The 16,185-nt window shown below is 39.0% G+C and overlaps 1 protein-coding gene across 1 annotated transcript in view; it reads left to right on the top strand.

Annotated features, from left to right (window-relative positions):
* Window positions 1-16,185, top strand: part of SLC9A9 (solute carrier family 9 member A9) — a 172,197-nt gene that overhangs the window by 87,223 nt on the left and 68,789 nt on the right. Inside the window, exons 10-12 of the mRNA XM_079314715.1 lie at window positions 5,925-6,038; window positions 7,717-7,828; window positions 13,276-13,429. Of these exons, the coding sequence (XP_079170841.1) occupies window positions 5,925-6,038; window positions 7,717-7,828; window positions 13,276-13,429 (380 nt within the window). The remainder of the gene's footprint in view (window positions 1-5,924; window positions 6,039-7,716; window positions 7,829-13,275; window positions 13,430-16,185) is intronic.

The raw sequence follows: 16,185 nt of genomic DNA on the forward strand, positions 1-16,185 counted from the left end.
ACGTTTGAAAAAAACAACTTTGCAGAAATTCCCTTTTCTAAGCAATTTAGGAACAGTAATGATCTAGAGCGAGATCCAAATTTGATTTGAGGCAACATTTAATTTAAATGCCAAATTCTTATTGCTTGCCTAATTTCCAACATTTTTGGTTTGAATTTCTATTTTAAGCAAAGACCTATTCAAGACCTATGATAATTTTATCAATAAGATTTGCCTTTATATCTGAGGCCAACAGTTTTGCTTTGCTGTGGTCAGAAGTGTATTCTTGCCAGTAGTTTATCCAGCTTCTCCCAAGCTGAACTCTGGTGATGGTGAGTAGATTATGCCAGAAAGAGTAATCCATACCATGGAAATGCAAAATATTGCTGGCCTTTCCTTCCCCCTGGTACTACTGTTTTCTTTTATAACTTTTTCTTTTTCTAGTTCTTCCTGAGGCCTTATGAATCCTTGAAACCTCCCAGATCTATAGGGAAATAGAAAGTTATTGTGTGTCTTCAACAAATCTGTTGGGGTGAAATTCATTTAATTCAGTAGCAAAGCCAACTGATAAAAAAGATCAGAATTTTTCCCCAGAACATTAAAGATCCTGTAAGAATTTCTCTCTCTTAGTGTGTTTGCAAGTTGAGACTCAGATATGTTTTCATATCAGAATTAGCACCATAAACAAGTTAATATTTTATCATGAATTTGAGTTACTTTTGCTGATTCTTTCATCTAAGCATATTAAGAAATGAGCAGTATATCACTATGCTGTGAATGTTGATTATAGCTGTATAATATTTCAAGATGTTCAAATCTAAACCTTTTCCCAATTTTGAGACTTCTAATCAAAAGAGAAATTAAATAAAGCAATTAGGCTGTAATAAAGATTTCTATAATCTCAGGGAAATTATGGTAGTTTGAATTCTCACTGCATTTTAATTCAAAAGAGTTAAGGTAAAGGAATTTTCATCAATTATTAATTTATCAATATCCTTGACTTCATGGAATATTTTGATATCTATAATCTAATTAAATAGCATTATTCAAAGATAATAAATTTTATAACCATCACTTCACATTGACGTCTGCAGTTTTTAATATCTCTGCCACCTTTAGATCTCTCTTAAAAATATAATCAATTTTACATCCTAGCTTCCCAGCTGCTGTTGGCTGTGGAAACTCTCCCTGTTTTGATACAAGGATATATCACTGTAGGGTGCACCCCCAGACAGGTGACATTTTCCATGTTTTTATTGAAATCAGTGCAACTACAGAAGGCCTGCAGGTACCTTCAAGAGGGGGATGACATTCCTTCAGCAGATATTAAATCAAGTAAACAAATGCAATGTTGCCATTGATGATTAAAATTCACTAAACTTTGCTGGAAGGAATTTGAGGATGTAATTCAGCTTCTACCCAGTATCTCCACACTAATGGTATTCCCTGGAGAGAAAAGAATGCTGTTTGCCATTCTGCTTTTACCCAGCCCTGTCATACTAACTTTATTCCCTTGAGATGAGAAATATTCCTTAAAGTATCAGTATTTGAAAAATCTTATCTTTTCCATCTCCCCAGCCACAAGGGGACTGTGGCACAGATTATGTTCTCCTTTTGGTGCTCCTTTAAGGAATTCTATTTTCATTGCAGATGAGATTGGTACTTAGTGTGTTCCATCTTCCAGGTGCACTAATTACTTACCTAGAAAATCTCTCTAACACTCAATGAAAATACAAGTAGTTCTAGAAAATAAATTGACTTGCAAAAGCCATTCTGGCATAGCTTATTGCTCTAATTGGCTGGAACTTAACTGTGGGGGTGGGGGAAAGGAAGGAGAAGAAAAAAGATCATACTTTCCTTATCTCACTGAAATCATAAAATGATAGATATTTTATATTTTTTTTTCACTCAAGTTAAAATAAAATATTGATGTAGGATAAACTCAGAGGTTAAAGCAAGGCTTAAGGTACAGATAGTCTGCATTGATTCCTTCCTTTGCCAGTGAGAACTGAACTGCAAGTGGTATTTTCCAGAACAGTGTCCCAGCTTAAAACTGAATTTTTGCACATCTCTCGTAGTACTTACAACAGCTGAGAGCAATAGAAAAATATTTCATGAATTATGTGTTTTTAAATACATAAATATTGTGTCAATTTTAATATAAATCTTTTGTAACAACCATTACTTACAGAGGAAATTACCAAAGCAAAGCAAATACCATTTCCAGTAACTCACTAAGCTAAGCACCTAAACCAAGGGCCTGGATTAGTTCTGAGCCAGTGTTCTTGTAATTAATACTCTACTCTGCAATGTGTTGACATTGGTGATTAATTACAGCTCTTACATTAAAAGTATAACCAGAGTTATAGACTTCATGGAGAGTTAGAAATGCCACATTACAAATGAGGGGGTTTAGTTTTACAACAAAAAAATGTCTTATTGCTATGTGTATATTAAAATGGTTTTCTGGTAGCCCTGGGAAAGGTAATAGTGGTGTATAAGCACTTGCTGACAATTGCATTTAGAGTAGAAGGAGGTTGGTTGTCTGGGTGGGTGACAAGGGAAGGGAATTTATGGTTATGGAAAAAATGCTTCCAAAAACTCAGTACCCAGGATTTTAGTCCTAATTTTTTCTTCCCACTTGCAAGTACATATATTTAAAAAGTTAAGAATTTCTGAGTGGCATTGAGGCCCATGGGCCACAGCATGGGCTGGCTCTTGGCCCCTCAGACAGGAGAGGATGTCACCCAGAAGCTTCTGTGTAAGGCACAGCTCCTTGGGTGACCCAGGAATTTTTAAATTCAAGTTGAAAGCCTATTACTCTTATTTTTCTACTTCTCATCAGAAGATCTTGACATCTTCTCCTTAAAATAATGACAGAAACATTTGACTGAAAGGCATGAGAATTTGGGAAAATGCTCCTATGGAAGCTGTTTCTTAACATGGTTTTCAGAAGATCTCTTTAGAGCAAATTGTTTTGCTCTGAAGGGATTTGTGCTGCACAGCACTGACAGTTAAGTGCTAAATGGAATCTCTCCATGGGCTCTGTATTACTGTTGAGCAAAACACAGAAGCTGAACACTAAATTAAAACACTACACTTAAATACTGGAATAAAAGTAAAGTCAAGAGAACAGTGGGTAATTTTTGTATCAGCAAGTGTCATGTTCCAGGAAAAGGCATTCAGGTATCACCTCTTTTATGCCAAAAACTAGTTCTGAAGCAGTTGTTTTATTTAATTTTTTTCTAACACATGGTGAGAAATTTGAATAAGTTGCAGACAGTGAATAAATGTGTCATATGAGTGAGTGACAGACTTTTAGAAAAAGAGAGCAAACTATGTGGGGAACACAGAAGATTCTGAATGAAGCTAATAAGCTACTTTTACCATCTTAAGGAGCTGAATCTTTGATAAGAGACCATACCATAGTTGTGCCTGGAATAGGAAGGAGTAGAGCCTGCTCTAAATTAGCTATTGAAATAGCACCTGGATTTTTTGCTACACAAAGGAAGAAAAGTAGTCTGGACTTAATCTTCCAGCAAGCAAGACGTGCTCTGATAGTGAGAGATCAAATTATGGAGAAACTAGAGATAAGAGGGAAAAAAACAGCACAGTTCAGCAAAGACACACACACACGAGGAAAAAAAAAACAAAACAAAAAAACCCCAAAAAAACAACCTCAAAGGGGGAAAAAAAATTGGATTATATTTGTTCTCGAAAAAAAAAAAAAAAAAAAAAAAAAATTACATCCAGCAATACAATTCCAGCAGTGGAGGCATCTGACACAGATGCTGTGGCTACAGATGTTACATCCCCTGTGAACAGAGGCCAAGGAAACCACCAGGTCTGTGCTGTGGGACACGACACATCTGCCCAGAGAGCAAAGGAAAAATGTCCATGTTGTTCATGTTGAGTGCAAACAGCCAGACAAGAATGAGGGATTGTTTTCCCTTCAACAATCATTTACTGAAATCAGCCTGGAAGTTTGTAGTAGGAAAAAAGCAGGATGCATGTAGTGAGTAAAAGGAAGTGAATTTATGGGGAACTGGAAAAGATGCCCTAAAGTGGATTTGCAAGAAATCCATAAAGATTGCATCTTGATGAGATTTCTGGGAGACTGGGGGGAGAAGTTTAAAATCAGCTATGCCATGAAAGCACTTCAGGCAAGAGTAAAAGCTTGAATTTAGTAAGATTGCTGGGTAAAAAGTACAGAGCAAAGGCAATGGTATAGAAAAAAATCTCTTTTCCTCCAAAAAATGTATATTAACAGAAGTTTTGAAGATACAAGAAAGGAAATTTAGTTTAAGAATTTCTGTTTCTAAAATGCCTCAATAATACATCTACTTTAAATTTTTTTGAGTCTTGAATTAGATTTTCTAAATGAAAAATGAAATATCATTCAGCTCTAAAACCTGTGGAGTACTTTATCTCATACCAACAATTAAAGTATGCAGTTGTGGCTCCTCACAGTAGTGTCCTTCCCCAAAAAGATTTTCATATATACACAGATATGTATTTTATAGAGATGTAGATCCTGTTGTGGCACTCCAGATACATTTTTTTGTTGTTTCAAACAATGCATCAAATGATATTCCCACCAAGACATGGGATCATATTTGCTCCCAAGTAGAAATGCAAGAATTTATCATAATTTCTATGAGTTGCAAGATCCCATACTTTGACGTTTTTGACAACTGGTTTCTCTCATCTAAATTTAATTTAAATAATTTAAGACTGGTAACCTGCAAATATTTTTTGTGTTTGTTTTCATGTTGTTCAGTATTGCAGTACAAAATGAGGGCTATGGAATGTGTGCTTGAGATAATTGATGGTGCTGCCATGGGGTCCAAAACATTCTCCCATACTAATGGGTTTTATTCCATTTTGCCACTCAAATTTGTTTTAATGATTGTGACAGCTCTCATTTTTCCTTTGTTAAATCTTAGTGACTGTTGCTGGATATTTGTTTCTAGAAGCACAAACATATTACACAAAATACAGAATCCCACTGAGGATGAATAAAACATCTCCATAGTAACATTTTGAATAGTGATGTAGGGCTGGTTGCAGATAGACTGACAAACTTCAGTCCTTGCTCTGCATCAGAATTTGTTGGCATAGAATCCTGAGCTCAAAAGTGACTTCAGAAGTGAAATGTCCCTTTTTCTCTCTGTGGTCATTTGGTAGCAATGATTGATTTTTTTCAAATGTGGTTAAATAGGAACATTTATTTTATCAGTTTTAATATAATCAATTGCAAATAAAATCAAGAACATCTCCTCAAGGCAAATGAATATTTTGGCTTTGCTTGTTTTTTCACAGAAAAAATTCTACCCTAGCCATGTATTTTAAGCTTGTTTTATAATACCTTTAAATGGTATTTTAAATAGTTTGGTTTGAAATGAGTATTGATATTGATGTCCATACAGTGCAATAAGAGTTTCCACCTGCAGGATAATACTCATGGTAGTAAGAAAGACTGTGCTATATTTTAAAGTGACAAGTTCTTAAAAATCCATTTAGGAAATTTTTTTCTCTCCAGGCTTTAGGGTCCCCATACCCAGGACTCCACTGTGCACAGCCAGTTGTGTAGCCAGGAGCCATTTCCCAGGCTCACCCTGTAAACATGAGTGAAGATGATTTCCCTCAGCTTCCTTGCAGTTTGTACTGAAGCTCATATAACTTATTTGCTGTTTATGTATTTTAGCAGTTGTCTATGTCAAGCTTTCATATACAAATCAAGGAAAAACATGCAAGCAACTATGATTTTTAAAGACACCTTGTTATACTGTATAGCAAATTAGGTGGGTTTAAAATCCTCCCTTGAAATAGCAGCAATTTCTGTTCTTTTCATCTAAACAGTTCTGTATTCCAAGGGAACTTGGGATAATCAGTAGTTTGTTGTAGACAGGAGTCATAATTATGTTTTTTCTCTCTCATTTAAGTTGTTCGAGTTCATGAATTTTTTGGCTGAGAATGTCATCTTCTGCTACATGGGACTCGCGCTATTTACATTTCAAAATCACATCTTCAATCCTCTTTTCATATTTGGTGCACTTGTATCCTTTATTTTAAAGAAGTACATATCTCTATACATGTGTGTGTGTGTATATATATATATATATATATATATATATATATATATAAGGAATGCAGGTTGCATGTGAAAAAAGAATTCAACAAGCAAAGCAATCAGTTCCTTGAATAGTAAAGATCAGTTTTTTGTCAATTCCAAATGCAATCATCTATTACCTATGTCCTAGTAGCTGCCCCAATACATGTAGGTACATGTTCTTTGGACAGTTGCTGTTTTGTCCTCTGCTACAGGCAAATAGTTCTAAACCAGCTGGGGAACTTTTTCCAATGGTTTACTAGTGGTGTGAGAAATTTGAATAGGTATTGGGACACATCTGTGGGGACAGGTGAAACACAAAACCTTTTCTCCTATCTGGAGCCAGTGCATATCCACAAACTGGAGAGCTGCCTCCAGACAGATGTGTGCCATAAGCAGGACTTCCCCAAAAACACTTAAATTATATGAAGTCCTTAAAAATCACACAGTTCTGCTTTGCTCAACTCATTCCTTCTTTTATCTTGATATCTCTAGCATACATGGAATTACACCATTGTCTGCCTAGGGGACTGGTAAGAAAAGCTCTGTGTCTTTAATTCTGCCATGGTTTCTCAACAAACCTTACTTGTACAGCAGTACAGATTCTTTTCACGCTGACAATTTACACAATGATATTTTTTTTTGGCTCAGAGCAGCAGCCCTCTGCTTATCACTTTTAAATGAGCAGTAATAGCTTTGAAAGTTGGGAGCATACTGTTTACGTGCAGTAATTTTTCTGTGTAATTTCTAAATGCATAATCAGGGCTGCAGCAGAGCTCCCTTGGCTGCAGGCTGGGCTGGCTGGCAGTGAGGAGCTCCTGTGTGCCCAGCCTGCCCTGCACTCCAGGAGGGATGGGCAGTGCTGCAGAGCAGGGCAGGGACCCAGGCTGGCTCTGTCCCTGCTGTCCCTGAGAGCCAGCAGAGTGCAGAGGGGCTGCCTGAGCCAGGGCAGGAGCACTGCAGCCTCAGGCAGCTCTGATGGGACACAGCCATCACCCCTCAGACACCTCCTGTTCTCCAGCCCACCTCTCAGGATGGGAGAGCATCCCTGAGCCACAAGGCAAGGGAGGGCACAGACCTGCAAATGTGCAAAAAGCACAGAAAAGGAGCTCAGAGTGCCTTTCTTTAAATCTGATAATGGCCTCGTGTTTCTAATCAAGGCAGCTTTTGGGATATATAATAAAGAACTTCATCAGAAGAATGTCCTCAGAGAAGGGGAAGAAAAGGCAAAAAATGCTGGATATAGACAATATGAATCGCCAGGAAATAAGGAAGTAATAATCAGGTCCAAAAGCACATTTATTCTCTGAAAATTGCTGCTCAAGGAGATAATGTTCTCTCTGCAATTGATGATGGGCATTTTCCTGAAGGGCTGAAGATGAAGTCACGTGTGACACAAATGTGATGAGTAAAAGTAGAGTGATTGAAGTGAGGTATGATGAATATAAAACCAGCATGTCTGGGGAAGGCAGATCTCTGCCACATTAGAACATGGCATGTAAAACGTGAAAGAAGATAATATATTTGTTTAGATACACCTTAAAATAATTTCAGAGAAATATTTGAGTTAATTATGGTTTTGTCAGTAGTTTGTCCAGTGTTTTCCTCAACATCTTACATTTTAGGTGGCAGTTTTTGTAGCAAGAGCTTCCAATATATACCCACTTTCTTTCCTTTTGAATTTGGGTCGAAAACAAAAGATTCCCAGGAACTTTCAGCACATGATGATGTTTTCAGGTAAGAGCTATTTTGGGGATTTTTGGTATTTTTTCTGTTCACATTTAATAAATGACAAAAATGTCATCTATCACTAGAAAAAGACACATCTGACACAAAGAATTCGTTATCTTAAAACTCAAGGTCATCTCTCCAAAGCTACTGAAGCAAATGGATGCCTTCTGATCAACCTCGCTGTGCTCCCAACCTGTTTTAATTTCAGTTTTGGAAACTCACTCCCAGAAAGCCACTGTCTTTCAATCCATTGTCCCCCTCATTTTTTTGAGCTTGATATTTAATTTTATTTATTTTGTTAACCTTGTAGAATAATAAAAAAAATTAAAAATCCAGAAGAGGGAGCCATGTTCTAGTCTGATTTGCACATCATCCCCAGAACTGTTAAAGCTCATCTGGATTCAGTATTTTTTTTTTACTTGTACAAGCTAGAAATAATTCCACTTGACTTTCTGATGCTAGTTAGGAGAAACTTATAAGCTAAGAATATCTGTTCAGTAAAAGACAGAAATGCAGATACCCCAATGCTATTGATGATATAATTTTCTAAAATTAGAAACTCAGCACCTTTTTTGCTTCATTCTCCTGCCTTTTATGCAAAAACTTATTCCACATTTGTATGGATAAAAGTTCTTGATTGACAACCCTGATGTACAGAGATCCATTTAGGCAGATAACGAGTGAAATACAATGTGCTGCATTTCAAGCTTCCTCATCAGGACTACTCCACATCAGGGGGCCTCATTTGTGCCTCTGTAATTCCAACTCTCCAGAGAGCAACACAGCAGTTCATTTCTATACCCATTCAATCCTTCTGCTAAAAGCTGCCTCGGAAAATGTCAGCTAATTCCAGCGAGGCTGGAGCGAGGGATGATGACACATCCAGCAGGAGCTGCCTGTCAGCCCCACTGCTCCCTGCAATTGTTCCACTGGTGACTTGGGTCTGTAGGTCCCTCTGGAAAGCCTAGCAGGTGGCCAACTAGACAGCAGCATGAAAAACAGCTTCATATCAGTTGGTATCTAGCTCCTGGGCTCCATTTGGCCTTTTGGTTTTCATCAGCTAAAGTACAGAATGGAAAACCTTCTGAAATCTCTCTTATTCTTTAACTTTTCTGTCCTCGTTTCCTGCAGTCAAATTTCATTCTCCATGGAACAGGAGCAGAAAGCAGCCTGCAGCCAGCAGCTGAACGTGAGAACTCACACACATTAGCTTTCCAGGACAATCATGGCAGCTGAGAACTGAAACAGTAGTACAGCAGGCTTCTAAAATGTAAATGTTAAAATTCCAAGAAAAGAAAATTTTTAACTGTTTTCAAAGGAAAAAGCCCTCTATTTTGTAGAGAAAAATGTCTTCACATTATAATAAAGTAATGGCATAATCTGCAGCTATAATAATAAAGACTGTCTCTCATGCTGTCAGCAGCTGCACACTTCACAGAACACAAGATACACAGATTTTCTGTGTAATTCATTTTTTTAAGATGCACCAAGATTTGTGCTTAGCTACCAATAACATTTTTTGTGCTGTAAACTGATCATACTGCATATAGTGATAAACAGAGAGGACAATGGCTGCCAGAAGAGAGACTCATCACATTTCTGATGAGTAAACAAGACACTGAATTTGAGTTTGAATGAAATTATCTACACAGATCAGTAGCAGCAGTCACAGAACAGTTTGGGCTGGAGGGGACCTTTAAAGGTTATCTAGTCCAACCCCTGCCATGAGCAGGGACCAGATCAGGGTGCTCAGAGCCCCATCCCTGACCTCGAGTTTTTCCAGGGATGGGGCAGCCACCACCCCTGTGTGTGTTTCACACCTGCATTGTTCTGGTACAGCATCAGGTTCGAGTTGATCCCAGGGGGAAATGGCTTCATTCACCACAGCAACACACATTCAGATGTAGAAAACAATGAATTTGGGGTTAGTTTTGTTTTCGATATTATCATTACCAAATCCACCAAACATTTACTGCCTGTTTTGCTGCCACAATCACCAAAGTGATTGCTGAGAAAAATTGCTGAGAAAAGCAATTAAGGTCAGGCAAATACACTGTTGATTAGCATTTGATTGTACCTTACTCTGCAAAGAACTTTCCTGAAGTCGTTAAGTGCTACTTTTTGATGCATATTAATATATTGAGAAAAGGTGGAAGAGTTAGGCTTGGAGGTGGATTATGGAACATTTTGATTTATAACATTCTTTATTTGCTTCTGCCACTCCTCTAACAATACATTACAGAGGGTGGATTCACTTCTACAACTGTTTTTAATCATGATTCCTGATAACATTCCATTGTAAATTAAAATTTGATTAGTCCTTTATACAAGGACTAATTAAGCCTGAGCTTCTCAAATTAAGTTGAACATCAGCTAAAGTGAGCAGTCCAACAGTCTCTGCTCATGTGAAAAAGAAACATTTCAGAATCTTAGACTTTATAGCACCTTCCACTCTTCTCCCAACATCTTTATTTACTTTTTACTCTGTTTTCCTCTTCTCTACAACATATAAAAAGGGAACAGGGAGGCTGGTGGGACACAGTGCTACAGGGGTGGTTGCTGTTAATATAAGGCATTTTACAGAATCAGTGGAGTCTGAAAAGGATGAACACAAATGCAGAATTAAACCAAAAGCTGCCCATGCACAGGCAGCTGTTGTGCAGGCATTTCCATCTACACACTCATACAGACAGGGAGGTGGGAACTTGCCCAAGGGATGTAGATATGTGAAGAAAAGAAAGCAAGGAAGAAAAAAGCAGAAAACTACAGCTGGAACCAAAACACCAGAGCTACCCACAGAAAGTCTTCTTTCCTGGCAGATGCTTTTCACACCAATAGCAAGCACTCCAGCCCTCCCGGGCTCTTTTTTCCTTTGTGCGGGGCGTGGATAAAGGATGGCTGAGAGCCCTACATGAGTTCTGTCCTGGGGGCTCTGGAGCTTAACCCTGGGCTGCTCTGCTTTGAAAGCTCTGGCCCATTAAAGACTGTTGCTTAAAGATTAATCTCTAATGGCTGGCACAAAAAACATCTGTTAGGAAATCTGGGATTCAGCCCAAGGATGAATGGATTAACACAGATGTGGAGCTGCCATCAGTGCACCTCTGGAAGACGAGGGTAGAGAATCTCTGCTAATGGTTCATCAGAGCTGGTCCTTCTGCTGCCCCACTCCCTCCAGGTGTAGCTGAGGTACCAACATCCACTGCATCCAATCATTGCACTGGGCTTTGGTGGCATTTATCCTTGAAGTTTTACAGAAAATTTAATCTTCCTTAACTTCAGTCCATTTCAGCATCTCAGCATTTTCTTTACCTGGAAAGTATTTTGAGATTGAGGATTGAGATAGAGATAGATAGACAGATAGATAGATAGATAGATAGATAGATAGATAGATAGATAGATAGATAGATAGATAGATAGATAGATAGATATTGATGATATAGTGAGGAAGTCACCCACTATTTTTATGAAGAAACAGCCAGTCCACTGTGCAAGAAACAAAGACATACTAATTTTTATATATATATATATATATACACCCCCTCTCACAAAAACAGACGTTCTAGATTTAAAATTAAAGGTGTGATGCAACTGTGGGAAGCAGCATTGTTTTCTACTGAAATGTAGCTGTGCTCATTATCCTGATTACCACTATAACCATTGAAATAAAGACCATTTCAACACAGTTAATTCCCTCCTCAGATACATGTTTAAAATGAGATTATATTCTTTCCCTGTTAGAAAATAGTAAAGCATCTGCATCCTCAGAAACATCTTCTACACAAAAGCAAAACCAAGGACAAGCCCAGTCTCTGCCTGTGGGTTTTGAACCTGTTGCCACTGACTATTTTCAGAGTGCAACTCCAGTCTGCTTCTTCCTTGCAGAAATGGCTTTGTGCTGTTCCCTGGATAAACTTCTATACCAAATAATTGGAAGCCAAGCTTCTATACCAAATAATTCACATTCTAGCTATGTAATCTTCAAGAGCTTTGGAGTTCTAGGCCAAAAATAGTTGAATTTAGCAGTTAATTAAATGATTCTGCATATGTCATCAGTGCCTTACAAGAGGTTTGATTACTAGATTTAATCTCTCAATACTTTGCAGAGTACTTTTTGGACTCAGTGTGTATTGTATAGACATAATGACTTTGCTCTCTACACTTATTTTGTGAATTTTTTTTTTTAAACTATAAAATGCATTTAAATAGGTAAATGAAAGGCATTGGAAAATATAGAGTATTATTTGTATTATGCATCCTGAGGGCTGCAGGCACTAGCAGGCTTTTTCCCTCTCAATTTTTAAACATGGCATTCTGTCAAAACCTATTTAGTTGCCTTATTACTACCTATGGGGCTTTTCTTTTAAAACTCATTTAGCTGTTTTCACCACCTTTGTAATTTCTTGTTTATTCAGTCTGTGGGTGTATAATTCTACAACTATTATAATGTTTCAAGTACTTTAATTTTTTCTGCATCCCCTTTCAGATATTTCAAATTATCTTTGAAAAACTATTCGTTTTTTTAAGTCACTTTTTTTCTGACTAGTCTTAGAACAATAAATTATTTTAAAGGGATAGATTCTATATTTTCAAGGAAGAAATGAGTAGCATATTTGAGTACAGATTTTAATGTCAATCCTCTTTTTCACTTGCTCCTGACGAGTAGTCCCACTTAACACAGGATATAGATTTCTTTTTCAACCTGCATTAAGTTTAGATTACTACTTAATTTGCAATTATTCAAGACAAATAATTCAGCGTATATAAAGCCAAAGCGTGATTACTATGTGAATAGGAGAGTATTTTCATTGTTCACAGTAAATCCCATCCTTTCAGTTAGCATGACTCAGTATTTTGCAAGCAGGATCATGATCTGAGAATCCCCTGCCCCTGGGGTGGATTGAGTGCAGGGCTTGCCGCGTGTTTCTCCGTGCTGCAGAGTTGATCCCCCCGTGTTTCTCCTGTCCCCCGTGTCTCTCCTGTCCCCCGTGTCTCTCCTGTCCCCCGTGTCTCTCCGGTCCCCGTGTCTCTCCTGTCCCCCGTGTCTCTCCGATCCCCGTGTCTCTCCTGTCCCCCGTGTCTCTCCGGTCCCCCGTGTCTCTCCGATCCCCGTGGCTCTCCGCTCCCCCGTGTTTCTCCGGTCCCCGTGTCTCTCCTGTCCCCCGTGTCTCTCCGGTCCCCCGTGTCTCTCCTGTCCCCCGTGTCTCTCCGGTCCCCCGTGTCTCTCCTGTCCCCCGTGGCTCTCCGCTCCCCCGTGTCTCTCCTGTCCCCCGTGTCTCTCCTGTCCCCCGTGTCTCTCCTGTCCCCCGTGTCTCTCCGCTCCCCCGTGTCTCTCCTGTCCCCCGTGTTTCTCCTGTCCCCCGTGTCTCTCCGGTCCCCCGTGTCTCTCCTGTCCCCCGTGTTTCTCCGGTCCCCGTGTCTCTCCGCGCTCTGAGCTGCTCCCCGCGGTGTTGCAGGTCTGCGCGGTGCCATCGCCTTCGCGCTGGCCATTCGGGACGCGGACTCGCAGCCCCAGCAGATGATGTTCACCACGGCGCTGCTGATCGTCTTCTTCACCGTCTGGGTGCTCGGGGGGGGCACCACCCCCATGCTCACCTGGCTGCAGATCAGGTCAGTGCAGAGCAGAACCTGCGGCTCCGCTGGTCAGTCACTGCATCCCGCCCTTTCTAACGCCTTTTGATGAGCTTTAACACACATGGATAAATGAAAGGCGTTGAAAAATACAGAGTATTGTTTGTATTATGCATCCTGAGGGCTGCAGGCACTAGCAGGCTTTTTCCCTCTCAATTCTTAAACATGGCATTCTGTCAAGACCTGTTTAGTTATGTGCCTGTTAGAGGCCCCCGACCACAAGGAACAGGTTCTTCCTAAGTTTGTTATGGGTTTAGACGTGGCTCAGACACATCCTTGTTTTCTAAGTTTGTTTCGCTACTGCTCCTTTTAAACACTGTCAATACATCTTAAAAGTGTTCTCCTTGCTGCTGAAGAAAGAGCTGTACAGGCAGATTTTGCCCTCATACCAAAACCTGCAGTTATCACACAAACATGTAATAAATTGTGTATTTCTGATTATAATGAGAATATGCTGGAAAAATCTTTCTTCACTGCTGCCTTTTTGAGGCATTAATTTATTGTGCATTGTTTTATATATTATTTTTAAATTACTTCATAGTCACTTGTATTCACAGAGAGCACTGAATGACAAGGGAGGTTAAATGACAAGAGAGGGGACAATAGAAAACTGGAGTAAAAAGGATCTAATTTAAATGCAATGTCCTTCCAAATGTGCTTTTTTGAAACTCAGCTTCTAATAATGAGTGTACTCATGCTGATTATTGATTCTGGTTACTTCCCAATCCATTCAGAACTCCCTGCTGTGATTTGTAAGATCACCACAGAAAACCTCAGTATCGAGATAGGCCTGCAATTCACAATTCCTTATCACTTACTCTATATAAAGCATATGTTTTCCTTGTTTACAAAATGATGCCTGATTACAAGCCTTCATGTCAGACTTGCTATAAAATAGCAGCTGAAGATAACCAAATTGGGGCTTTTACAAAGAGCAGAGATAAAACTTGCAGACAAAATAAGGACCAGCATAAAAGTGTACTGGATAAACATAAAATGCAGGCATCCAGTACAGTGTGGAGGTTTTCTATTTCTGTGACAGTTTGATTCTTCTTCATGACATGTCTCATGTCCCATAATGTCAATCAAGGCCATTACAGTTTGGATATACTGGCACTATCAGTCATCTTCCTGAGATTTGCCACTTTTTCACTGTCAGTCAGCAAGAGTTTTTCCATGTGGCAGTGGAAATGTGGGTGAGGAAGAGCATTCTCATTAGATTGTGGGGAGCAAATCAGTCTGGGTTTCTATAACAGGAGATAAGGAATAATGCTGAGATTACAGTAAGGGCAAAGGCTGTGAGCAGGGGTCAGTGATCTTGGGTCACCAGATCCCCTCATGGTTTAGCTCTCTAGGAAATCTTTAAATTAAGATTGTCCCTAACAAGCAATTGAATTGTATGCAATGGCATTTCTTGTGCTGCTTAGTGCTACCCAGAGATGCAAAGTCCCCCAAAACCACAAGTGAGGGGCTGTTAAAAACTCTCATATTAAATTTTTACACTGTTCAATGCATGTGCTTTTCTCTAGCCTCTTGTGCAATCAGTTTCACCAAAGGCACTGAAAGTAGACAATCATTATTGATTTGAAATGCTTGTCTCTGAGGATTTCCTCTGAATCCCATCAGATCTGCCAGACATTTTTACCAATAAATAAATTGGGTTTGTAATCAGGATATAGATTTCCTTGCTATAAAGCTATTAGGTTCATAATTTCCACTTAATTTCTTGACATTGAAACATACATCTTCATAAATTATGGGGAGGTCAAATTGAGATAAAATTTTAAATAGACATTTTTAATTACAAATGTATCTTGAGGCCCTGATTTCTGCTTCTAGTGAAGATATTTAATTGTCCTTTTATAATTTATTACACCTCAATGTGGACTTTTGTCCTTAGCTATCAGCATTTGTCTAATAATTGTATTTAAAGGTGGAGATAATTCATGGCCAGTGATGCTTGTATGGATTCTGGCAGATGAGTTTGCTGAGGGAAGTTATGGGGCTGTGGCAAATGACACCAACTTGCTTAGTGTAGCCCCCCAGCATGCTGGCACCTGTGTCTGAACAGCTCTGAACTGCATCTATCCCTGGGATTGTTTAGAAGAAAAGACTGTTTTTGAAGCTAGTTTGGAGGTTACAGCTCACAAAGCCAAGGGAAACTGCATTACAAGTATGACAATTATATGATTGCCTCTGAAGAGATTTATTGGAATGGATTTGGATGTCATCAGTTACAGAAAAAAAGGGGTGAAGCCAAGGAAATGCAACCATGGCTATGAACACAGAGGAGGTTTTCTCACAGCAGCCCTTTGTGATCAGCTGATATGAACATATCCAGGCTCCTTCCCAGGGCAGGTTGAAAATCATCTGTGTGATTCCCCAGTGCTCCAGGAGCCAGATCTACCAGTACTGGTCAAATCCAAAGCACAGTTAATCTCAACAACTAAAGTTACTCACCTCATCAAAATCAAGTGCTTACAGGAAATTTAAAATATGTGAATGGTCCCAGTGTCTACACTGTCTTTCCCTACATAAACTACAAGTTGCTGTATAGGTAAAATAAACCTTCTCAGGAGAGAATGGCCAGAAACAGCATGATCAAGAAAGCAACAGTCCCAAGCAGAGTGTGCTTTTTTGTCAATTTTTCATCATAAAATGATTATCCTGCAGATAATGTATTTAATTGAACTGCAGGCATTCAGAGATTAATCGAGAGGAGTATATGATTTTTG

The sequence above is a fragment of the Erithacus rubecula genome, assembly GCF_903797595.1.
Source record: "Erithacus rubecula genome assembly, chromosome: 11".
In the NCBI taxonomy this organism is placed as follows: Eukaryota; Metazoa; Chordata; class Aves; order Passeriformes; family Muscicapidae; genus Erithacus; species Erithacus rubecula.